Source organism: Abramis brama, assembly GCF_963993115.1.
Source record: "Abramis brama genome assembly, chromosome: 21".
Taxonomy (NCBI): domain Eukaryota; kingdom Metazoa; phylum Chordata; class Actinopteri; order Cypriniformes; family Leuciscidae; genus Abramis; species Abramis brama.
The window spans coordinates 10,090,239-10,115,403 of NC_139983.1; the positions used below are offsets into that span (position 1 = coordinate 10,090,239).

Sequence of the window (25,165 nt, forward strand, 5' to 3'; positions counted from 1 at the left end):
TTGTCATGTTGGAAGACCCAGCCTCGACCCATCTTCAATGCTCTAACTGAGGGAAGGAGGTTGTTCCCCAAAATCTTGCAATACATGGCCCCGGTCATCCTCTCCTTAATACAGTGCAGTCGCCCTGTCCCATGTGCAGAAAAACACCCCCAAAGCATGATGCTACCACCCCCATGCTTCACAGTAGGGATGGTGTTCTTGGGATGGTACTCATCATTCTTCTTCCTCCAAACACGTTTAGTGGAATTATGACCAAAAAGTTCTATTTTGGTCTCATCTGACCACATGACTTTCTCCCATGACTCCTCTGGATCATCCAAATGGTCATTGGCAAACTTAAGACGGGCCTTGACATGTGCTGGTTTAAGCAGGGGAACCTTCCGTGCCATGCATGATTTCAAACCATGACGTCTTAGTGTATTACCAACAGTAACCTTGGAAACGGTGGTCCCAGCTCTTTTCAGGTCATTGACCAGCTCCTCCCGTGTAGTTCTGGGCTGATTTCTCACCTTTCTTAGGATCATTGAGACCCCACGAGGTGAGATCTTGCATGGAGCCCCAGTCCGAGGGAGATTGACAGTCATGTTTAGCTTCTTCCATTTTCTAATGATTGCTCCAACAGTGGACCTTTTTTCACCAAGCTGCTTGGCAATTTCCCCGTAGCCCTTTCCAGCCTTGTGGAGGTGTACAATTTTGTCTCTAGTGTCTTTGGACAGCTCTTTGGTCTTGGCCATGTTAGTAGTTGGATTCTTACTGATTGTATGGGGTGGACAGGTGTCTTTATGCAGCTAACGACCTCAAACAGGTGCATCTAATTTAGGATAATAAATGGAGTGGAGGTGGACATTTTAAAGGCAGACTAACAGGTCTTTGAGGGTCAGAATTCTAGCTGATAGACAGGTGTTCAAATACTTATTTACAGCTGTATCATACAAATAAATAGTTAAAAAATCATACATTGTGATTTCTGGTTTTTTTTTATTTTAGATTATGTCTCTCACAGTGGACATGCACCTACGATGACAATTTCAGACCCCTCTATGATTTCCAAGTGGGAGAACTTGCAAAATAGCAGGGTGTTCAAATACTTATTTTCCTCACTGTAAATCAATACTTTTATTCAGCAAGGATGTGTTAAACTGATAAAAAGTGATAGTAAAGAAGATTTTTTAACCTTTTATTCATCAAATATATTAGGCAGCAGAACTGTTTCCAAAACTCATAATAAATCAGAATATTAGAATGATTTCTAAAGGATCATGTGATAGACTGGATGTCACATGTGACACTGAAGACTGGAGTAATGACGCTGAAAATTCAGCTTTGCATCACAGGAATAAATTATTTTTTAAAGTATATTCAAATATAAAACTATTATTTTAAGTTGTAATAATATTTCACAATATTACTGTTTTTTTTCTGTATTTTTGATCAAATAAACGCAGCCTTGATAAGCATTAGAGACTTCTTTCAAAAATATAAAAAAACGCAATGTTTCCAAACTTTTGACCTGTACTGTATATTCTCAGCTCTGTTCTTCACCTCGAGTTTGATCATCCTGCTGTCCAGCACGTTTTTGTCTGCGGTGGGAGTGCAGTAGGTTTGCAGCATGTGACTGGTATCAGCCACCCAGTTCTGCAGCTCTTTCAGGCCCTGCGAGAACAGCTGGTGCTCGGACACAATGCGGTCGATTCTAGATGCTTTTTCCTATCAGACAGGCACAACATAACATCGGATAAATAATCACTTCTCAAAGATAAAGTGAATGATTTGCTTAGGATAATATGTGCGTGATCCATACATGATCATAACATACAGTTAATAACAATTATTTGGTAGGGGTAGCATCTTATTATAAATAGTCATTGTGTTAAAAGGAAAGCAACAGCACTTTTTAGTCATGTTGAATACTTATAGGTCTGGATGATTATTCCATATGATTTGTTTTTTTGTTGTTGTTTTAAAAAAAAAGTATTTTTAAGCCATAACAATACTTACACTGCCCGAAATACATCATTATTGTGCAACAATTGAGTACTTAATTGAGAACCTAAATACAATGTGAATATAACATCAAAAACAATACTTTTGGAAATTAATAACTGTTCATGAGCTTAATTACTCCACACAACGTTTTCAGATAAAATGTGTTCTCCACCCTAAATAGAAACACGTGGGCTGTGTCCAAAACCGAAGGTCACTGACGTAAACATTTAAAAGCACATATTAAGAAAAATTGTTTTTTTAGATAGATTTTTTTTTAATCATGTTTGAAATTTAAAAAGTTAAAGTGGATGGATGGGATGTATAGATAGACAGACAGACAGACAGACAGACAGACAGACAGACAGACAGACAGACAGACAGATAGATAGATAGATAGATAGATAGACAGACAGACAGATCTTCCAATCTTTATTTGATACCAGATAAAACCGCATTTTTAAGGTTTGGGACACAGCCCTATGTGCGCACACAGTCTGTCGACCCCTTCAGCACTGGGGACGGGTAGCCATCGGGCAGACAGGTGGGACGTTACCTTGGTCAGGTTGCTTAAAGCTAGGTACTGAGCTGAGAGCTGCGAGACACGGTGCACAAAGCCCTTTCCGGCCGTGTGTCCGTCCCACAGCTGCTGGGCCTTCTCCCTCAACCTGTGCAGCTGAGACTCCTTAGAGGCTAATTCCTCTAGCAGAGACTGTGAAAGCACAGGCACGTTAGCACACAGAAGCATCGCACACAGTCCTGTGTTAGTCAGATGATTAATAAAGCAACATGGCAGCACATGAACAGCACAGACGTTAAGACTGGGGATAAGCGATGTGAAAATGTGCATGACAGAGAAGCAGATTAAAGCATGACATGAAAGCAGCTGTTTTCTACACTTGATCACATGCACTGATCATTTTCTATACATACATTCTGACATTAAAGTCAAGTGACCCTGCTTACTTTGTTAACCCTCTGAGGTCGACAAACGCGCGGGCGCGTTTTGCTGGATTTTCTCCACATTGTAGCACTATAAACTTAAATTTCTTCGTCATTTATGGTCATACAGAAAAAAGAAATATAAAAAAAGAATCTGTGATATTTCTACTTTTGTATGTGTCCACTTACAATCAAATCAAAACATTGTGCTTTTGTAAAATAAAGAAAATAGACAGGGTGTGCGTTCTGCCTCTCCGTCACGGTGAACTTTTTTTTCTTGAGCACGTCTATAAACTGAAACAAAACTCAGCGAATACTTGTCACACATTTATGAGCCATACACCTTTATAAACATTTAAGTGTGTACTTTTAAATGATCGGATTCAAAACGAAAACAAATATTCTCTGTTTAAGTAATTTGTATAAAACCAACAAGATGTCCAGCTTCTCAAACGCTTCCTAATTATTTTTTAATTTACCACGCCTACTCGCGCAAAAGATATTCACATGCAAATCTCCACATGGAACGCGATCGCGCTCATTACCTCAACAACAAAACACTTCACTTCACTTTTCGTCGAGTTTGAAAGACGTGCCTGAGCTTACATTGGATTTACATCAGAAGAAGAAGAACCCGATTTGAAGACAAGAAAGATAAGGTAAGAAATTATATACTTGCATATTAGTTTGCTATTGTTGCATAAATTTCACATTGCAGTTGAACTGTTGCTAGATATATGGTGAATATTATAATATTTAGACCCGTGTTTACTGTTACTGTGTTTGTGGATATCTGCTCAAACGTAGATATGTATATGGTAACCATAATGTTTTATATTTGAGCGCGATCGCGTTTGAATGTATCATATTTTGGATCGTGATCGCGTTTGAATGTATCATATTTTGGATCGTGATCGCGTTTGAATGTATCATATTTTGGATCGTGATCGCGTTTGAATGTATCATATTTTGCAGCGCAATCGCGTTTGAATGTATCATATTTTATCCAGCACTGCGCATAGCTTATGCCTACAAGGCACAACAAACCTGGTGTTCACTGTTCATTATATTATATATTGTTGGAAACATTTGTGTGTGTGTGTGTATTCTGTGAATTTTAAAAAGCAATTTTAACCAGAAAAATCTAAAATTTATTCCCAAAATCGTGCAGGCCTTTCTCTTGATGTCAGTATGTTCACTTTTTTTTTTCAGGGCCCAGATGCCACTGAGGACTTCAGTGAACATGAACATGGTAAAGTGAAAATCAAACACCTTGGAAATTAAAGGTATGTACAATGTTTTTAGGAATGGCACAAAGGTCTCTGTCTTTGGATCATTGTTTTCAATAAGTGCTTTTTTGGCATTTGCTGTGTGTATCTTTGGACTATGTTGTGTTGTAAATAAATCCAAACAATTTAAAAGCCATTCTTTTTTTAAATCTCCTCATTTACAGTATTGTGCAAGGTTGCCCAGAATGGCAGGGCCTGATAGCTCCTAATAGGGCCATTAGGGGAGGGTCTTTGTCTTTCTCAGGTGAGAAAAGCTTACATATTAATGAGCTCTCGCATAAGGCTTTTTCACACAAAACACGTCGTAAAATTTTTAAATCAATATATTGTCTTATCTGAACGAGCAATCAGGGTGATTTTCACATAGTTTTAGAGCAAATATTCTAGGCTACGTGATACAATTTTCAAAAGTCTCGTGAAGAAATAATCAGTATGGGTTTCATGGCCTTATTTCAGTGAGAATTTTTTTTTGTATTTTCACAAACCACGCATAAATGTCATTATCTCAAAACTACAAACTTTTACATACATGTTGATATATTATTGTAGCAGAGTTTGTGCTGAATACAGTGTAATTAGACTTTAGCCATGAAAATGTCACAAGTAACAGAAATAACCAGAAATGTCAGAGCATGTCAGAACACCTCCAGGGCCCAGAAAACAGCTCAGACCTCAGAGGGTTAATACACACCCCTGGTTTTATTGCGCACACATCAGTGTTACTAAAAGTTTTTGTTAATTTAAATAACCTGAAATAAATATAAACATTAAATGGAAACTAAATGGAAATTTTAAAATAAATGTTGAAGTACCTAAATTACTAAAAATAAAATAAAAATAAAATTAATATATATTAAGTTAATATTTTTTTTTAAACAGCACAAAATTACAAAAACTAAAAAATATAAAAAATATTAATAAATAAATAATACTAAAATAACACTATCACAAATCTTTATAACTGTCTTTATAATCTTGTATCAAAATAAAGTAAATTGGCTGGCCTTTAAACGACTTTGCTTTTCGAATGATGTCACCAAGATGTTAACCAACAGCCAAATAGCTATTTAACTTAGCCTTCTTTACATAAGCCAAATAACTTATGATGCATACAATCTCTGCCCAACATATTTTTACAACTATATTATAAAGTGTACATATTTTTCTAATTGAATTTCCAATTTGACAGAGAAATACGTCACATTATGGAAATGAAATGAGTTGTGAATGCTTTTTCATGTTCAGCAGCGATGCCATAAAGCGTGACTACTCCGACCAGCTAGAATGATGCTTGTGAATGGATGTGAATAAAGGTGGTATTGATTACGTTGTACTACACCTGTAACCTGTGCAGTTCCTGTTTCTTGGCTGTGAGGTCATGAAGCCGACTGCTGCTCTCCCGAACGGCTTCTTCGGTTTCATTCAGCCAATCCTGGAGCGGCTCCACACTCGTTTCAAAGTCCCGCATCTGAGACTGAAGATTCTGGAACAAAATAGTCAATGATGCTACATTTAAAGAGAGAACGATTGATTAGCTAGATCAGGAATTTACAATGTTTTTTGTCGGCTGAGGTCCTATGATCTAAATTATTTACTTAAATACGCCTTGAGATTGCAAGAAATATTGAATAACATGAATAATAAATGTAACTAGATTTTCAGATGTTGCAGATAGTTGCTATTGTGTTATGCAATGGCTGTTTTGTATGGAATCTTATTTTTTCCGCCACGGAATGAAAAAATAAATAAAGGTTATTTGCACTTTTTTTCTCATAATTCTGACTCGCTATTATGAGTCAAAATTGTGAGATAAAAAGTCGTAATTACCTTTTCGATTTTTTATTCCCTGGCAGAAACAAGCTTCCATGGTTTTGAGTGGTAGTTTACTGGCCCGAATGAAGAGTCTCAGACTCAACAGATGTCACTAGATTAACAGATGTGTGTGAATTTATTTCTCTCATAGCGTCGGACACCTGTAAGGCGGTCTCTCTCTGGTGCAGATTTGTCATGAGTGTTTTCCAGTCTTCTCTGGTTGTGTTTATTTTGGCTCTGACTGACTCCACTCTGTCTTTGGCAATGATACTCATCAGCAGCTCTCCGCTGGCGGCCACCGTGTTTAGCTTGCCGTGGCCTTGCTCACGGTCACTTAGAAACTCCTGCAATAAGAAAAATGTACTCTCATTAATGCAATGAATTATATTTCGTGTGCCAAACTGGAACGGAATTCATTAGAAAACTCGTAATAAATCAATACAATTTTACCTGGATCTTCTGCAGACTGGACGATGCCTCCGCCAGGTTCTGAGGCACATCAAAACATTTGGCTGTATTGATTTTCGCATTGACCAGCCACTGCTGGAAGTCTCGAAAAGCAGCACGGAAGCGCTGCTCCAGGAGCTTCTCCTTTCCCTGACACTCCCGGGACGCCTGGAGACTGAGGCTACGGTGAAAAAGAAAGATGCACACGACAGCGCTGAAGAAAAAGATTTCACTGATAACATGCAGTCTCAGTCTTTTTAACATTTGCAGACTCTCTGATGCTGTCAGGGTTCTGTCACTTCAGTCTGGTTTATTCTTGGTTGACAGAGCTCTAACACTCCTATCGTCTTGTCTTTGTGTGAGTGTGTGGTTTTGAGTACACTCGGCCCGTGTGCTCTTTCGCGTGATATGTTGCATGTGTGGTGTTCGGATTCAGGGAAATCGGTCTAGTTTGGTGTCGGTGTTCAGACAGTCATTCTCTATGTTTTTTCTTTTGTTGTGAGTTTATTCACTCACTGTGCGCTCTTGCCTTGTGTGTTTTTGCCGAGCATCTGGTTTGCGTTTTCACTGGCCGGGCGTTTGTGTAGCCATGTGCTTCCGGGTTGTCTTGTTCTGTGTCATTTTTTGTGTGGACACAGTCGGTGAGAGCTCTTATTTGCTGCTTGTTTGTGTCATGTTTTGTGTGAGCACATGGCTTTGTTTTGTTTGTTTCTATATGCCATGTGCTGTTGTCGTAATCTCCTGATTATTGGTTTATTTATCCCACCTGTCCTCCCTCATTACCCTCATTGTTTGCTCTCCTATTTATTCTCTATTTGTTCTCTGCCCTGTGCCAGTTCGTTGTTGTGCATTCCATGTGTGCTGTTCTCCCGTATCCTGCTCCCAGCCTTGTCGTTTGCTCAATCCCTGCTCTGCCTGCTGTGCTGGACATCTTGATGTTTTTCCCGTACTGGTAAAAAGTTTTAGTTGGTATTTTGCTTACTTTTATTATCTAAACAAAGAACACTGAAGTGCATCTCTGCATTTGAGTCCTCACTTCCCAGCACCAGACCAATTTCTGTAAATCAGGGGTGCAAAAATGAGGGCTTCTGAATACGAACGTTTCGTACGGATTTCTAAGGAGCCCCGCACATGACATGGGGGTAAAATATGTATATCGTGGCCACGAATTACCAAATCATTCCCACGACTTACTAATACTGTCTTGCATGCTGGTCTATTATTATGATCGATTTTCGATAATTTCTGATTTGTCAACCCCTGAAATGTTATGTGGGAAAAAACAAACTATTGCTTATTAGTGGTTTTAAATGTCAATCAGAGTCTCTCCTTCCATCTAATTGGGTGATTCTCAGTCTATATATATATACAGGTCCTTCTCAATAAATTAGCATATTGTGATAAAGTTCATTATTTTCCATAATGTAATGATAAAAATTAAACTTTCATATATTTTAGATTCATTGCACACCAACTGAAATATTTCAGGTCTTTTATTGTTTTAATACTGATGATTTTGGCATATAGCTCATGAAAACCCAAAATTCCTATCTCAATAAATTAGCATATTTCATCCGACCAATAAAAGAAAAGTGTTTTTAATACAAAAAAAAGTCAACCTTCAAATAATTATGTTCAGTTATGCACTCAATACTTGGTCGGGAATCCTTTTGCAGAAATGACTGCTTCAATGCGGCGTGGCATGGAGGCAATCAGCCTGTGGCACTGCTGAGGTGTTATGGAGGCCCAGGATGCTTCGATAGCGGCCTTAAGCTCATCCAGAGTGTTGGGTCTTGCGTCTCTCAACTTTCTCTTCACAATATCCCACAGATTCTCTATGGGGTTCAGGTCGGGAGAGTTGGCAGGCCAATTGAGCACAGTAATACCATGGTCAGTAAACCATTTACCAGTGGTTTTGGCACTGTGAGCAGGTGCCAGGTCGTGCTGAAAAATGAAATCTTCATCTCCATAAAGCTTTTCAGCAGATGGAAGCATGAAGTGCTCCAAAATCTCCTGATAGCTAGCTGCATTGACCCTGCCCTTGATAAAACACAGTGGACCAACACCAGTAGCTGACATGGCACCCCAGACCATCACTGACTGTGGGTACTTGACACTGGACTTCAGGCATTTTGGCATTTCCTTCTCCCCAGTCTTCCTCCAGACTCTGGCACCTTGATTTCCGAATGACATGCAAAATTTGTCCAAAAGTCCAGTGCTGCTTCTCTGTAGCCCAGGTCAGGCGCTTCTGCCGCTGTTTCTGGTTCAAAAGTGGCTTGACCTGGGGAATTTGGCACCTGTAGCCCATTTCCTGCACACGCCTGTGCACGGTGGCTCTGGATGTTTCTACTCCAGACTCAGTCCACTGCTTCCGCAGGTCCCCCAAGGTCTGGAATCGGTCCTTCTCCACAATCTTCCTCAGGGTCCGGTCACCTCTTCTCTTTGTGCAGCGTTTTTTGCCACACTTTTTCCTTCCCACAGACTTCCCACTGAGGTGCCTTGATACAGCACTCTGGGAACAGCCTATTCGTTCAGAAATTTCTTTCTGTGTCTTACCCTCTTGCTTGAGGGTGTCAATGATGGCCTTCTGGTCAGCAGTCTTACCCATGATTGCGGTTTTGAGATATGAACCAGGCTGGGAGTTTTTAAAAGCCTCAGGAATCTTTTGCAGGTGTTTAGAGTTAATTAGTTGATTCAGATGATTAGGTTAATAGCTCGTTTAGAGAACCTTTTCATGATATGCTAATTTATTGAGATAGAATTTTGGGTTTTCATGAGCTGTATGCCAAAATCATCAGTATTAAAACAATAAAAGACCTGAAATATTTCAGTTGGTGTGCAATGAATCTAAAATATATGAAAGTTTAATTTTTATCATTACATTATGGAAAATAATGAACTTTATCACAATATGCTAATTTATTGAGAAGGACCTGTGTATATATATATATATATATATATATATATATATATATATATATATATATATATATATATATATATATAATTATTTTTTTCAGTTTTCTTTTTGGTTTATGCTTGACCCGTGAAATTTTGTTATTTGATTTTTGGGTTTGTCATTTTATTTATATATATATATAATTTTTTTTTTTTTTAAGTTCTTTTATTTCTTTTTATTTAAGTTTCAGTAATTTTAGTACTTCAGCTAAAAACCTATTTTATCTATAGTTTATATTTTACTTTACTTCAGCATTATTTTAAATTAACAAAAATGATTGTTAATCAATTTATTTTTAGTTAACAATAACAAAAATGGTCTGTCTCTGTGTAAAACCTTGAAATGTTGATCATAAGCTCTCGTACCTGTTGTATTCTTTAATGAGGGCGGACACTCTTTCAGATTGAGCGCCCAGATCTCTGGAGAACCGGCACAAGTCATTGAGCTGACACTTCAAATTGTCAGACATGGGCTCCACATTTAACAGTGCTTCCAGGGTGTCCTGAGACATAAAAACATTAAGCACAGCAACATTAAAAGAACATATACATACATATACATATATATATACATATAGACAGACAGACAGACAGACAGACAGCTAGCTTTTATTATTTTGCTCTGTAGGCTTTACCTTCGCTATCTGCCAGCCCTGCACAGCCTCTTCCCCCGAGGTCATTTCCTCCACCTGCTGCAGTTTGATGCGCCACTCTTGCAGCTTGCTGCTGAACTCCTGCAGGTCCTGCTCCAGCTGTGCAGCTAAGCTGTTGAACTCCTGCTCTGAGTTGGCCATCTGAGATAGAACGCCCTCCAGACCAGAGCACACTTGTTTAGCTCCGCGCTCCCACTGTTCCCAGGCCGAGAGCATGCCGGACTCCTCCCTCTCCAGAACCTCACAGCCCACCGTGGAAGTGTGGTCCCGTGTGGCGGCTCCACAGCTCTGCACACGGGTCAGGCGCTCACGTCCTTGATTCTTGGAGTCTAACAGCCCCTAAAATGAAATTACAATGCTTTAAAGGCCTTCTGAATCGAAGCCATGGGTTTTTGTAAGAAAAATACCCATATTTATTAGTCATATACACCCAGGATGGCTTTAGGGTGAGTAAATCATGGACTAATTTTCATTTTTGGGTGAACTATCCCTTTAATAAAAGTTTCTGGCTGTTGTTGTGCATGATAAGATATCAGAGCATATGCCCCAAAAAAATGTTTTATACAAGAAAATACTACTTGTAACATTTCACATTTAATTCAATATGTTACTTGCTTTCTTTGTAATCATTTATGAAATATACTAGCAGATTCGGAGTTAAAATTCATAAATTCATGTAAATCATTCACCAAATTGTTTTTGGTGTGGTGTATAACACGTTTCAGGGTAAAAATTTTTTTTACATTTACAATGAACAAAAATTAACATATAATGTCCAATTTTAAGGAAATATGCTATAAATACCACTTTTAAAAAAGTATCACTGGATTACCATGTTTTTTTGGACATGGAAACATGGTTACAGTATGGAATTCAATAATGTCAAGCTTTTTTATAGGAGAGCTCAGCTGAAAATATCTATCATTACAAAAACTTATTTTATACAACTGTTCAAAAGTATGGGGTCAGTCATTTTTTTACATATATATATTTGAAGGAAGTCTCTTCTGCTCACCAAGGTTCCATTTATTAGATCAGTAACAGGTACAGTTACAGAACAGTTATATTGTAAAATATAATTACAATTTAAAATAACTTTTACTGAGTTGAATATATTCTAAAATGTAATTTATTACTGTGATGCAAAGCTGTATTTTCAGCATCATTACTCCAGTCTTCAGTGTCACATCAGAAATCAGAAATCAATTTGCTGATTTGCTGTTTAAGAAACATCTCTTATTATTATCAATGTTGAATACAGTTGTGCTGCTTAATGCTTTTGTGCATGTATATACTGTTTTTTTCAGGATTCTGTGATGAATAGAAAGCATTTATTTGAAACAGAAATCTTTTTTAACTATGTACAATTCTTTACCGTCACTTTTGATCGCATCCTTGCTGAATAAATGTATTCATTTCTTTCAAAAACTTTTGTAACGGTAGTGTGTGTCGGTATAGTAAACACAGATAAACGTACCCTGACTTTAGAGAGTTTCCTCTGAACAGAAGCTGCGTCACCAGACATATCTGACCAGCGCTGGAGCTCTTCTTTAGCCGAGGTGAGCCAGTCGTTCAGGTCACGCACCGACTCCACGTACTGCTCATGCTCTTTGACCATCTCCTCCATCTGTTGGACTTTACTCTACAGCACAAGACAGTATATACAACACATCAGAAGACAGAAAACTGATACTGTTTCATTTTTGAATAAATCATGAATGCAGATTATTATATAATAAATATATTTTATTTTCATAGTCTTTTATCATAACATAATTTTCTCTGCCTCAAAGACAACTTTTCTAAAATTCATATTTTAAAGCAATAATATTGCTTGACCAAATAAAAACCCAGAGGATGAAATTAACTCTCATCCTACAGTTTTTCTCATAAATGTGTTTCGTGTTCTTTTTAAATCGAATATTTCCCAAATATATAGTAGGCAAAAAACAGTATGCCAAAAGAGTAGAATGTCCGAATACGCAAAAAGTACCTAGATGACCTACTACTAAGTGTGCATTCGATGGACACTTAACTATCCCATGAGGACATGGGAGGGGATTTATGAATAACAGTGAAGCGACACAACTGACGCTGGTAGGTCATGTGACAGCAACAACATGGCGGATGTAGTCCGTCTGAATTTCATTCATACTACCCATATTCAAACTATATAGAACATACTTTTTTACCCGTCGCAAAGTAAATTCAAACTTAAATGTGGTTCCTACTCAGACAGTATGCGATTTCGGACGCACTGTATTATCCTGAGTGACTTACAGGAGGTGGTTTGAATTGTTTGTTTGTATTTAGATTACATATTTGTACCTTAATGACACTTGTGATGTTGGTAAACTGTGTGTTAAACTCAGATTTTGGTCCTTCAGCGAATGCCTGGTCTCCTGTTTTCTCATACATCTCTGAGGCTTTCTCATTCAGGCGGGTCAGTGCTGAGGAGTGGACCTCCACATCAGCCTGAATGGCCCGTAGGCGTTCCAGCAGCGAGGCCTTCTCTTTCAGCCCGGGCTGCTGGGGCAGAGCCACTCCGGCCTCCTGCTCCACCATCTCCATCCACTGCTGCAGCTGAGCTTTACTCTCCAGAAAACAGCCCCACTGAGCTACGGTCCACTCCAGACGACTGCATCACACACACACGCACACACACACATGATTATTATATCAATCTGCAAAGTTAAGTTTCATAAGAGGAGACAGGAACTCTCACCTGTGACAGCTCATGGCGGTCATGAGGATATTGGCCCAGGAATCCTTCAGACTCTTGAGCTGAGAGCGGATAACTTCCTGTTTATCCCTACTGCAATTCTTCAGCACCTGTTCTCCCTTCCCTACGGTCATGTTGAGCTTCACTTCCCCTTCACCCTTCATTAGCAAGATGTCCTGAAACAATATCATCAAAATATCAATGATTATATAGCATTTTTGAGAATGATAAATGTGTGTATTATTAACTAAAAAGACTAGTATGAAATGAAGAAATGAAGAAACGAAGAAAAGAAAAGAAATGAAAAGAAATGAATTGAATTTAACTGAATTGAAATTAAATTAAATTATATTAAAAATTAAAACAAAAGGCTTGGTTGTTACATTTTTATCAATAGTATAATAATATATTATACATAATATCATTAATATATAATATAATATAATAATGACTGACAAAGAGTTTGTTTAATCATTTAAAAAAAATAATTATATATATATATAGTATAAATAATTTTTTTTTTTTAAAGTGCTGCCTAGTGCGCACTATTACAAATAGAAAATGATCTGGGAATCCTCATATGGGTGTCATGTTTTCTGACCTGAACCAGGCCCAATCTCTTCTCCAGGGTCTCTTTATTCCCGCTGGTGCTGTTGAGCGTGTTGAGGCGCTCCTGTACGCCGCTGAGCCATCCCCAGGTGCTCTGCAGCGTCTCCTCGAAGTTCTGCTGCTCCTGCTGACTGAGCTGACACACACGCAGTCTCTCCCTCGCCGCCTTGAGAAGCGCCTGATGCTGCAGCTGGAGCTGTGCAGACGCCCGCACCTCCGCCCCACTGCCGTGACCCCCCTCACTCAGAGCCTGAGCCTCCTGACACAGACTCTCAAACGAGTCCCTGCAGGAGAACAGGTTGGAAAATTATTTGCATTTAAAAAAACAATCAGTACATTATAAGTACTTATATATTATAAAATGTAAATATGAGTAAATTTCACAAAAACATGCCCAGATCACATTTCCTACAAATAAGAAATATGTTTAATTGTCATGAAAATAATTTCACAATGCAAAAAAAAAACATAAGACCGGCTAAATAACATATCAGTTTAGGTCATATTTCCCTGCAAAATAAAATATTCAATAAAAAAAATTCAACATCTGAATAAATAAATAAAGTTATTTAATTATTAATATTTATTTATTTGTTTATTCATTCATTCATTCATTCATTCATTCATTCATTCATTCATTCATTTAAATGTGTGTATTTTGCATATATGAAATGTTTCGGATAGGATCTTCCACAAATTGGTATACATGCTTAAAAATTTTTATATTTGGTAACACTTTACAATAAGGTTCATTAGTTAACATTAGTTAACTACCTTAGTTAAGATGAACTAAGAATGAACAATACTTCTACAGCATTTATTAATCTTAAATAATATTAATTTCAACATTTACTAATACATTATCAAAATCAAAGGTTGTATTTGTTAACATTAGTTAATGCACCGTGAACTAACATGAACAAACAATGAACAGCTGGATTTTTAATAACTTACATTAACAAAGATTAATAAATACTGTAACAAATGTATTGCTAATTGCTAGTTCATGTTAGTTAATACATTAACTAATGTTAACTAATGAACCTTATTGTAAAGTGTTACCTCATATTGCTGGTGCAAAAAAAAGGGCTGTTTATTTACCAATTCAGTTTGATATTTGTCAGTTTAACATATTCTAACCTCTCTTTAAGCACTTCATGTTGGAATTCTTCCACGCGCTCCAGCGTCACTTTCTCCTGATCGCTGTGTCTCCCCTCGGGCAGCTCTGTGCTCATCCTCACATCCATACGCTCCAGCCAGCGTGTCAACCTCTGCAGACAGCTCTCAAAGCTAGAAAGACACAGCACAGATTTCAGTTCAGAGCGGCCAAATAACCCCCGGCCAACTTGAGAGCCGAGAGTATGTCCTCGCTTCCACAGCAAAGCCGTTTATCCGCAGGAATTATTTCAAACATTCTGCCGCTGTAATATTGAACCCAGCATGCAGCAGTGTGAACTGTGAAGCCGCTGTTCAGTTCTCACCCGCTGAGCAGACTGGCGCTGTCTTCCAGGTTCTGCTGGTTCTGTTTACACTGCTCCACATAGCTGTCCCAGTCCTGCTGGATAGAGGAGAGGTTCTGCTGGACCTGGCCAGCGCTGGCTTTGGGGAGGTGTAGAAGAAGCTTCTCGCCCTCTGTACACACCAGTGTTAGACGGCCGTCTCCATCCTCCACCCGCTCCAGAGCTCCCTGTGAGACAGAGAAGAGACTCCACAATGAGTGCTAAGTGTTAAACATACACAAGCCATCCTACTTTGTTTGTTCCACGGATAAAACATGCAAAATCCCACAGACTTATATTGAAGAAGGAACACAATCAGAGTTATTTAAAAAACTTACATAGCTTTATAATGGTAGTGAATGGTAAATGAGATTTTGAAGACCAAAAAAGCACATCCATCCATGATAAAAGTAATCCACATGGATCCAAGGGGTTAATGAAGGCCTTCGGAAGCAAAGCAATGCGTTTGTGTAAGAAAAATATCCATATTTAAAAAATTAAAATAACTAGCTTCCGACAGACGGCCATAAGCAACGATTTACAGCGAAAGAGTAACCCTTGACCTGACGCATAACGTATTGTGGAAGCGCAGAGGATAGAGCAAAACAAAACACTGGTCACAAATTAGAAGTTTAAACCGAGAATTTTTAAAGAGAAATCTCAGAGAAGCTTGAGTTTATTGCACAGCCCTATTTGTTTAAACTGCGAGAGGCGTCTTAGCTTACGCTACTCCTACATTCATCACATCAAGGGTTACTCTTTTGGCGCAAGTCGACTTGCACAGGCCGACTGTCGGAAGCTAGTTATTTTGGTTGATAAAGTTTTAAATTATATATTTTTCTTACACAAATGCATCTCTTCACTTCAGGAGGCCTTTATTAACCCCCTGGAGCCGTGTGGATTACTTTTATCATGGATGGATGCACGTTTTTGGGCTTCAAAATGTCATTTACCATTCACTACCATTATAAAGCTTGTAAGAGCAAGGATATTTTCCGGATAGAATTCTCCGATTGTATTCATTTGAAAGAAGAAAGTAATTTACACCTAGGATGGCTTGAGGGTGAGTAATTCATGGGGTCAATTTTATTTTTGGGTGAACTATCCCTTTAAAGAATCCTGATTTTTCAACATAATTGAATGATTTCTGAAAGATCATGAGACACTAAAGACTGGAGTAATAATTCAGCTTTGCCATCACAGAAATAGATAACTGTTTTCTATGTGAATATATTTCATAAAATGGAATTTCAAATTGTAATAATATTTCACATTTTGTGTATTTTTGATCAAATAAACAGTCTTGATAAACATTAGAGGATTCTTTCATTAAAAACCACCTAGAAACCGCAGAGAACATCCTAACAACTATCAACTGCATAGCAATGCCCAACAACCAGCTACAACACTTTATAGAATCATGAGGGCAAGTTTTGCACAGGAAAAGCACAACTATTCATAAAAATCCTTCTAAGAATCATTAGAAAGATCATTTAAAAATAGTACTTCATAATAGATCACTACAGCTCACATAACAAATTACATATTTTCCAGTTAACTCTCCCAGTCACAATCATCAATAGTGTTGTTTTAAGACATTTTAACAGTTGCTTGGTATCTATTTTTAAGGCCACCCACACTGGTCCAAATCCCACTCAAAATAGCTGTATATTTATCACCAAATATGGCTATTTTATTGTCTGCGATTTTGCCATTTTACATAGCATTTTTCTTCTCAATGAGGTCAGAAAGTTTACTTGACATTTTTCAAACTGCTCAGTTACATGTAGGATGAGGTGTACCTTCAATTTCTGCAGTTTGCGTTCCACCACGCTCATGTCACCAGAATGGTCAGCACATTCTCTCACAATGTCCTTCTGTCCAGAGAGCCATGTGTGAAACTCCTTCACAAGATCTGAGAAAAGAAGAAGACAAAGAGGACAGTAAGTAATCTTACTGCAATGTCTGTCCTTGAATCAAAGGAAAGATCATTTTAATTCAGGAAGACTGATTCTCACCATTGAAGTTCTGCTGGAGGCCGTGCTGCATAGACCCAAGCTTCTTAACACAGAGCTGATTGACCGTATCATATTTCTTTATGAGGTCAGTCAGAGAGGAACCTAAACCAGCTAGTTCCTCTGAGGGGTATTTTCTGCAAAGTGTGTTCAAACTTTCTCGGGCCGAGTCAATGCTAGTCTGCTGGTTTTGAAGCTCCTTCTGGATTTCCTATGAATTGTATGCATAGAAAACCTTTTATTTTTTTCTCTTGAAGTGCATTTATAATGCTAGTCAAGATTTCTTGTAGCAAAACAGTCATAATTTAGTATTATCTGACCATTTTCCATTCTCTCTCTGATCCCTAGGCAGAGCTCAACGGTAAGGATTTTTAAGGTGTGTTTCAGATTTTCACTAGCCCTCCCAAAATTTTCACTGGCCCCACCAACATCACAAAAAATATGATATTATTTTTATAATATATTGTTTTAGTTGTTTTTTATGTAACCTTGTATTTTAATAAATCAGGTGGTCATGACACCAAAATTTTAAATACCAGTGAAAATTCACAATTCTCGATTTCACAATTTTTATACCACAAGATTAAAAAGTACTAGCCTAACTCATGTAAACATCAAACATTTTTTAAAACAAGTAAACAATCAATAAGAGAATACAAGTAAATTTAAATGACAAGTAATAGAACAAATATACAATTGAAAAGTTTCAAATTAAATAAACAGTGCTTTAAGATTAACAGTATATTCATGTAAGAATTACTACAGAAATTGAAAACAATTTATCAAATGTAAAATAACACTGCTTCTTCACTGTATAAATTAAATATAAATGAATGAAATGAAGCAACAGAAGTTTTTTAGTCAAGAGCAGTGAGTGATTTTCCTTTTGTTGTTTGATTAACATTATTGACAGACAGCAGCAGGTTTATTAGGCTGCTGTCACTTTAAGACCTGACGCACAAATCTATTCAACTGTTTACGTTCATTTTATACTCTGTAACTCATTGAAGACTGTGCTTTCAAGGATAATCACAAAAAAAAAGTTTGTGTTTTTGCAGACAATTCTATCCCGAGCGTCTTTCACGCTTGCCTTGGGTCATTGGCCAGTCCTTATTTTCGAGCCCTGCCTAGAGCTATTAAAACTTCTATATGAAATGATTGAAGATTGATGCTAATCGTGATATGTATCATTTAAAATAAAAGAAATCACACTTTTTGTACCTTTACTCTGCAGATCTCTTCAGGAGCTGTTCCACAGGGTGAATCCACCAAAGATCTCTCAAGGTTCGTCAACCACTCAGACATCTGGGTGAGGAAATCTTCCAGCTGCTTCTTCTGAGAGCAGAAATCTTGGAGGTTGCTCTTGGCTTGATCACATAACTCTTCGATGCTGCTAATTTTCCTTCTGAGGTCCGTCTCCATGACCTGGAAGATATCAAAGGTTTGAAGATGGCGTACAGGTAATGAATCCAATGGAGAACAAACAGAGATCAGATGGAGATCAAACTTAAGGCAAGCTCACACTACATGACTTTTGGCTGGATTTTGCTGTCACATACAGATTTCCAGGGTGTGCAACAAAACCACCGGATCGCGATTGATATTATTGTCACGTGATCTTGTAGTGTGTGCAATGCAACGATAAGGTGGAACTAATCCAGCCAAACACAGTGCAGATGGTATAAACATAAAAATCTCGTAATTAATTTATGTGAGAACACTTTTTTTTTCACTGTTGGTTGAGACCGCAAATGTCTTGTAGTTTGTGCACCTTGTTAGCGTTGTGTATATGAGTGCTGCTATGACAAGACGACAAATGGCAAGAAACCTTGTTGTGTAGTGTGAGAAATACAGCTTGCCCTTACCTGCAGTTTAGCAGGAACGTCGTGGCCACCACAAAGCTGTTTCAGCTCTGAAACTTTTTCTTGTAAAGCATCAATCTTCTTTTCTTTTAGGCCAGCATCCACCTACACAGAAAAATGAATAACATATTACACAACTGGTGCTCTGGTTTTATAACAGTGCTTAATGACACCGTTTAGGACATGCCTTGACTTCCGAGAGTTTGTTTGCGGTTTTCTGGCTATCGTTGAAGTTATTGAGTCCATCTGTAAGATCCATAACCGAGCTGTTGGACCAGCTTTCAATTTCTCCACTGATATCATAGATTTCCACCCACAAAGCAGAGCTCCTCTTGAGACTTTCGAGATTGTCCTCGATTTTCTCTGAAACCTGTGTGTTGATGTGAAGAATAATGGCTCTTAGATTCTGTTATATGAGATTTTTTTTGAATGAAGATTTAATAATTGGCCATTGGACAAACTCACATCTAGCCACTGATCCACTGTGGCATCTATTTCTGTCTTCACAATCTGGGCGTCGCATTCTGGGATCTTGTTTAATTCACTTAAAAGCTTCTTTCCTTTACTGGAGAATCGCTCTAGCACATCCTGGTTACTGGCCATCTCTGCTTTTACAGCTTCATGCTACAGAGAGGAAGATAATCAAAGCCCAACATTAAAGTTTATCTTGGATAGTAAAAGCTAGTAACTCTTTTTAGCTGCTATTTTGCATTCTGCCTGCAGACTGGCAGGTTTTACCTTTAACAAGGATCTCCGTGTGTCCTCTTGGTCTTTTAGGACGGCTTTAATGTCGGCTATGGCATCAGCGCTCTCCAATATCGTGTTTATTGAAGACTTCAGACTCTGGTAGTCTTTCATGAGGTCTACCAAAGCGCTGCTCTGCTCTTGTCTGGAACAAAATCACGTAGCAACGTCAGCTAGATAGTGAAAATTTGCACCTTTGCAAAACTAAGAAATCAGTCACCATGTGCCCATTAAAGACTAGTGTTTAATTCTTTAAACATTAAATGCAACTGTTTGTTTTCTGTCCAGGTCCATAATATTGTTAGGGCATGATTGACTGATTGATTGAGTGGCAAATACCAATAAAATATAACAAGTACAAGTACAATAGGTCGTTCCTGGTGGCCCACCTTTCAGTGATGAGTTTCTTGGTGTCTTCCCAGGTGGTCTGAAGCAGGCTGATCTCCCTCAGTACTTCACCACCCAACTCTGCATCTCTCTGAGCCAGCTGTTGACCTTTATCCCTGAGCCACTGCTCCTCTTGCTGGTGGGACTGGAGCTCATCCTCCAGCTGATTGAAGAACCGAAGCCTACACACATCACAAAGAAGATGCAGTTCAATAAACACAGCCACAGACAAGTACAAACAACCCTTTTGAAAAGAGCAATCCATACCTCTGCTGTAGAGTATGTACATTGGGCTCTTTCAGGCCCTGTTGATCTGCCTTCTCTTCGATGTCCTCCACCGTTTTGAGCAGTTGCTCTTTACGCTGTCTGAACGAGCTCCAAAGAGCACCGAGAGCCTCAGCTTCGCTTTGCTTCGAGCCCAGTAGGTTCCTCACGGCATCAAGCTCAACACTCAAGGAGTCGGCCAATGAGCGGCACGAGGAGCGCGTCTCCTTCCCATTGATCAGGTGGAGATGAGCCTTACAGAGGCTGCCGTCCAGGTTCACGGCAAGCGTCTCAAGACGGCCGATATCGGGAACGATGGCTTCCAGGTCTCTCTGCAGCTCGTCCACACGGCTTTTATCCCAACTCCCAGCGCTCTCCACAGTCTGTCTGAGGCCCTGAAGGACGCTGGCCGCCACACTGTGGGTGTGTAGGAAGGCCTCGAGCTTCTCCAGACTCTCACCTCGTAGATCAACCAGCTGATGGGCCTCCAGGTACGGCTGCAAGGAGCTTTCCCACTTTCCCTGAAGCTGCTGAACCTCAGCAGGCTCACAAACATCACACAAGACCTTTGTTTGCTGTTGAAGACTCTGTCTTATACTGCTTTGCTTCTGCAGGTCATCTCTCCTCTCCTGGTGGGAAAAATGATGAAACATTACTTTAAAAATCTGCAATCTCTCTTACTGCTGATAAATAACATATTCTTTGTCCTCATTTATATTTACTAGGGTTCTCAATTTAACACATTAATAATTGTTTTTAAAAACAATAAACTTTTTTGTTATTGCCTATAATCAACACCTTTATCTGTCACAATAATGTCTGTGAATTTTCTCATCAAATATTCATATTTGCAATTCATTTTTAAATTGTGTAATTAATTGGATTAAAAATGTTATTCGATTGACATCCGCAATATTTACATAAGATTTACATACAACTGTTCAAAAGTTTGTAGTCAGTAAGATTTTAATGAAAAGGTCTCTTATGCTCACAAAGGCTACATTTAAAGAGATTAATATTGTGAAATATTATTAGAATTTAAAATAACTATTATTTAATTTTATATATTTTAAAATGTAATTTTTCTTTTGATTCAAATTTCCAACATCATTACTCCAGGCTTCAGTGTCACATAATCCTTAAAAAAATCATACTAATATGCTGATCTGGAAACTATTCTTATTCATATCAATGTTGAAAACAGTTGTGATGCTTAATGTTCAGGATTTTTTGATGTATAGAAAGTTTAAAATAACAAGATTTATTTAAAATAAATTAAAATATATATTTTGTAACTGTAAAAGTAACAATGTAGTGTACAAAACAGTTTTCAATAAATAATTTGAGTTTGAGAATCTCCATAATTAAGATAAAAGATGTCTGATATTGTTCTTGATTGAATGGAGGCTCTCATAATGGAACGTACCTTGATATCACTGGTGGAAGGTTGAAGATCTGTGACATCAATGTGAGAGGAAGAATTTAAAGATGAGAGGAAAGACTCTCCCCATTTGAAGAACTTCTGCAGGGCCTGATCAAACTGTTCCACCTGAGAACGGTGCTCCTGAAGAACTTGGATTCTGTAACAGTTTGATGTACTATGTTAGGCATACTCTAACATTCATAATTTCAAGAAACCATTATAAAAGAACATGGAAAATATGCTGTAAAACACAATCAAAGTGTAGAATTTAGCCTGCAAATACTTTTACAGTACTTATGACTGACCTGTTAGGTATAGCTGTGGTCTGACACGTCCATCTTTTCTCGAGCTGTTCATGGTCTTCTTTGAGTGTTTTCACACGTTCATCTGATGCAGTGGTGTAAAGGGTTGGTGTTTGGGCCTCCAGCCTGTTGTAAACTGACTCCAGAGACTGAAGTTCACTCTGTAGGTGCTTTAAAAGAACAATATTTAAGAAATTTAAGAAACTAAATAAAAAGCCATATTATGCCCTTTTACAAAGTTTAGATTTTGTTTTTGGGGTTTACTAGAATAGGTCTTCATGCTTAAATGTTACAAAAACACATTATTTGCCCCATATTTTACATTATTGCAGCCTCTCTTCTCAGTCTGTCAGTAACGCTCTGTTTAGTTCCCATCTCTATGAAGCCCCTACTTACGAAAAGCGCAATGGCACAATTGGTTGGCTGGACAAGTGTGTTGCGATTGGTCAGCCGTTTCGAGCGTGTTTGGGAAATGTCACGCGCCTTACCATAACCATGAGTTTCAACACACTACTAACGCAACTCAACCAGGCCTCGCCATGTTATTTTGCGTATGCCTTGGGCGGGAATTATTTAAATTAGGAATATTGAGGCGTGTTTGTTCCCGGAAGAAAACTCAAGACTACAATCAATACATTTCAGGAAGTTCAGAAACAGTGCGCACTGATATAGAGATTAACTCCCTTTGGAGTAACTTTGTCCTTTGTAACTTTTTCATGCTCAAACAGCAACATTACACACCAAAGAAAGTTGAACATCAACTCTTCAATGTCCCTAGTCTTTATCAGTATATGACATTTTCTTTAAAAAAAACGCTTGTTTTCGATAAGGCAGAAACAAAAAAATAACATTAACCATCAATAAGCCTACATTTCACAATTCAATTAAATCCCTATGGATAAAATTAAGCCCCGCCTTTTATTATTTCTTGCTAAATATTCTGTTGCACATAGAAATATGTCACACAATTGAAGTAAAATGCATTGCGAATGCTGTTTCATGTTGTAGCTCTAGTTTATTACTTTCAATTCCAGCAGTTCTCCATTGAGCTTTTGTTTGTCAACCGTGAGGAACTGAGTGTCAGAGCTGGATACGGATTCACATCTCTCCAGGCATGACTGCAGGGCAGACCAATCCTTTTCATATCTGAAATAATCAAAATGAGCAAAACGATTTCAATAAATAACTCTTATTAAAGGAATATCTCCTCATACAAAGGGATTTTTTAGGATTTAAGATGTAAATACATTAGATACCAACAGTGAAAATAATCATACTTTTGCCAATGTGACAGAAGGCTCTCCATTTGGTTCTGTTTCTCCTTGGCCTGTTTTAAACACTGCTCATAACTTTGCTGTAGGGCTGCCACAGCTTTCTCTGTCTTCTCCCTCTCGCTGAGCCTGCGGGCGCCAGCACACAGAGACAGCAGGGTGGCCTTCAGCTTTTCCAGAGACTGGAACATATCCTGAAAACCAAACAAATCACTTATTCAGACTAAATTGGTGCAAATAAGGGTGTGTTCACACTTGACAGGGTTGGTTTGAGTAAAACGATCTCTGCGATTGCTCTGTTATTGCGGTTCATTTGAATAAGTGCCATCCGAACCCTGGTGTGCACCAAACAAGTGGACCGAGACCCACCTTTTCAAATAAACTCTGGTGCGGTTCCACTGAAATATGAACGCAACATGGACCAAAGACATCTAAACGAACCAAAAACAGGACGTTATGTCACAAGATGCAATCCTAAAAAGGACTGAATGCTAAAGCATACCTGTTTTTTCTCATCATAGGAGCTACATGGCCCATCACAGATCGGTACAGGCATCAAAACCGCCGTCTTCTTGCAGAAGAGCTTCGTTTGTGGACAACGGAATAATTCCAGGTGCTTTTTTAGTAAACTCCTTTACACATTTAATAAGCTATTTGTGAGTTCGCAGCTGGTAAAAAAACAGCATATGTACGCACATACAACAATGTGCGTACACATACTACAATACTGTTTTGTATCTGTAGTTTCGGTGTTAAAAGTGACAGTGTGAACTGAACTATATGTATGATTTTCTTTTTTTGGTCCAGACCAAAAAAACCAAGAGAACCAAACTACAAGTGTGAACACAACCTTAATCAGAAATGTTCACAATGACATGAAGGTATCATACCATGTGACTCTGTAGAGTTTTGTAGGTCTCAGATGAAGACACACAAGACGTGACAGGGCTGTCAAGTTTCTTCTGGATATCTTCAACCTCTGATTGTACCTTTTAAAAGGATGCAATGTCATTAGACAACATAAGAACTTTAGTACGACTGCACTAAATAGCATGTTCAAACATACCTGCTGAAGATTGGCATTAAACTTCGTCTGGTGGGAGGAGCTCTCTTCCAACTGTCCATCCAGGTGTTCCACACTCTCCTTAAGCTCCTCCCAGTATCTGCCAATCTGTGTCAGACGGGCTTTGATTCGTGCAGACTCGCCAGAGGACATAAACTGGACCAGCGTTTGAGACTTCTCCTCCAGATTAGACAGGACCTCTGACCTCTCCTGCAGACCCTCTCTGATCGTCTGCCCACCGTAAATATGCAATAAAATATATAGAATATAATGAATTCAAATTATTATTTATAAAATTAAGTTCACAGAAGGCATTCAGTCATTTTAAGCATTTTAAAAGACCCTTTGTTAATTTATTTAATGATATATTGATTATTGCACCTTTATGGTACAGATCTGCTGGTCCAAAGGTGCGCTGGAGCTTTTCAAGGCATCCATTTCTCTTTCTCTCTCTGTTATCCAAGTGGAAAAAGCTTCAAACTCACTCCCGAAAGAATCCCACTGATCTTTCATTCCCTCCAAAGTCTTCACACTGAAAAATCAGACAGTAATCATGATATTATAGTTTCATTATGCATTGATAGATAATTCTTAATGCATCTGTCTATGAAATGAAATAAATCTAAAATAAAGTAGGGTATTACTCTCGCTTGAGTCCAGTCTCAACTTTGTCCACTTGTTCACTCAGAGCCCGTGCTTGATCCTGGAGGAGAGACTGATTTTTGGGGCCTAGTTGGATCTCTGCGGCCCTCTTGAGAAGAGTGTTCACCTGTCTGGCCTCCGTTTCACACTGTTTCAAGAGATCCTACAGGAATAACAGCAACAGATGAAGTGAATATTTATGTGACACTGTGTTTGGGAGATAGAATACACTAAATAATCACAATTAACAATTGGGTTACAGTTGAGTGCACACTGGC

The 25,165-nt window shown here is 38.3% G+C and overlaps 1 protein-coding gene across 9 annotated transcripts in view; it reads right to left on the reverse strand.

Annotated features, from left to right (window-relative positions):
* The window catches only part of syne1b (spectrin repeat containing, nuclear envelope 1b), a 131,441-nt gene that overhangs the window by 68,457 nt on the left and 37,819 nt on the right, over positions 1 to 25,165 (reverse strand). For all 9 annotated transcript variants that reach the window (XM_084097596.1, XM_084097593.1, XM_084097592.1 and 6 more), the window contains exons 31-59: positions 24,890 to 25,050; positions 24,627 to 24,777; positions 24,249 to 24,476; positions 24,073 to 24,171; positions 23,189 to 23,376; positions 22,934 to 23,057; positions 21,915 to 22,081; positions 21,613 to 21,766; positions 20,190 to 20,815; positions 19,925 to 20,104; positions 19,530 to 19,680; positions 19,257 to 19,415; positions 18,979 to 19,161; positions 18,795 to 18,896; positions 18,151 to 18,354; positions 16,933 to 17,140; positions 16,717 to 16,829; positions 14,897 to 15,102; positions 14,556 to 14,705; positions 13,408 to 13,699; positions 12,810 to 12,982; positions 12,413 to 12,722; positions 11,562 to 11,726; positions 10,067 to 10,423; positions 9,798 to 9,934; positions 6,477 to 6,654; positions 6,188 to 6,370; positions 5,554 to 5,697; positions 1,543 to 1,707 (exon numbers count right to left, since the gene is read on the reverse strand). In XM_084097596.1, the coding sequence (XP_083953722.1) occupies positions 1,543 to 1,707; positions 5,554 to 5,697; positions 6,188 to 6,370; positions 6,477 to 6,654; positions 9,798 to 9,934; positions 10,067 to 10,423; positions 11,562 to 11,726; positions 12,413 to 12,722; positions 12,810 to 12,982; positions 13,408 to 13,699; positions 14,556 to 14,705; positions 14,897 to 15,102; positions 16,717 to 16,829; positions 16,933 to 17,140; positions 18,151 to 18,354; positions 18,795 to 18,896; positions 18,979 to 19,161; positions 19,257 to 19,415; positions 19,530 to 19,680; positions 19,925 to 20,104; positions 20,190 to 20,815; positions 21,613 to 21,766; positions 21,915 to 22,081; positions 22,934 to 23,057; positions 23,189 to 23,376; positions 24,073 to 24,171; positions 24,249 to 24,476; positions 24,627 to 24,777; positions 24,890 to 25,050 (5,658 nt within the window). The remainder of the gene's footprint in view (positions 1 to 1,542; positions 1,708 to 5,553; positions 5,698 to 6,187; positions 6,371 to 6,476; positions 6,655 to 9,797; positions 9,935 to 10,066; positions 10,424 to 11,561; positions 11,727 to 12,412; positions 12,723 to 12,809; positions 12,983 to 13,407; positions 13,700 to 14,555; positions 14,706 to 14,896; positions 15,103 to 16,716; positions 16,830 to 16,932; positions 17,141 to 18,150; positions 18,355 to 18,794; positions 18,897 to 18,978; positions 19,162 to 19,256; positions 19,416 to 19,529; positions 19,681 to 19,924; positions 20,105 to 20,189; positions 20,816 to 21,612; positions 21,767 to 21,914; positions 22,082 to 22,933; positions 23,058 to 23,188; positions 23,377 to 24,072; positions 24,172 to 24,248; positions 24,477 to 24,626; positions 24,778 to 24,889; positions 25,051 to 25,165) is intronic.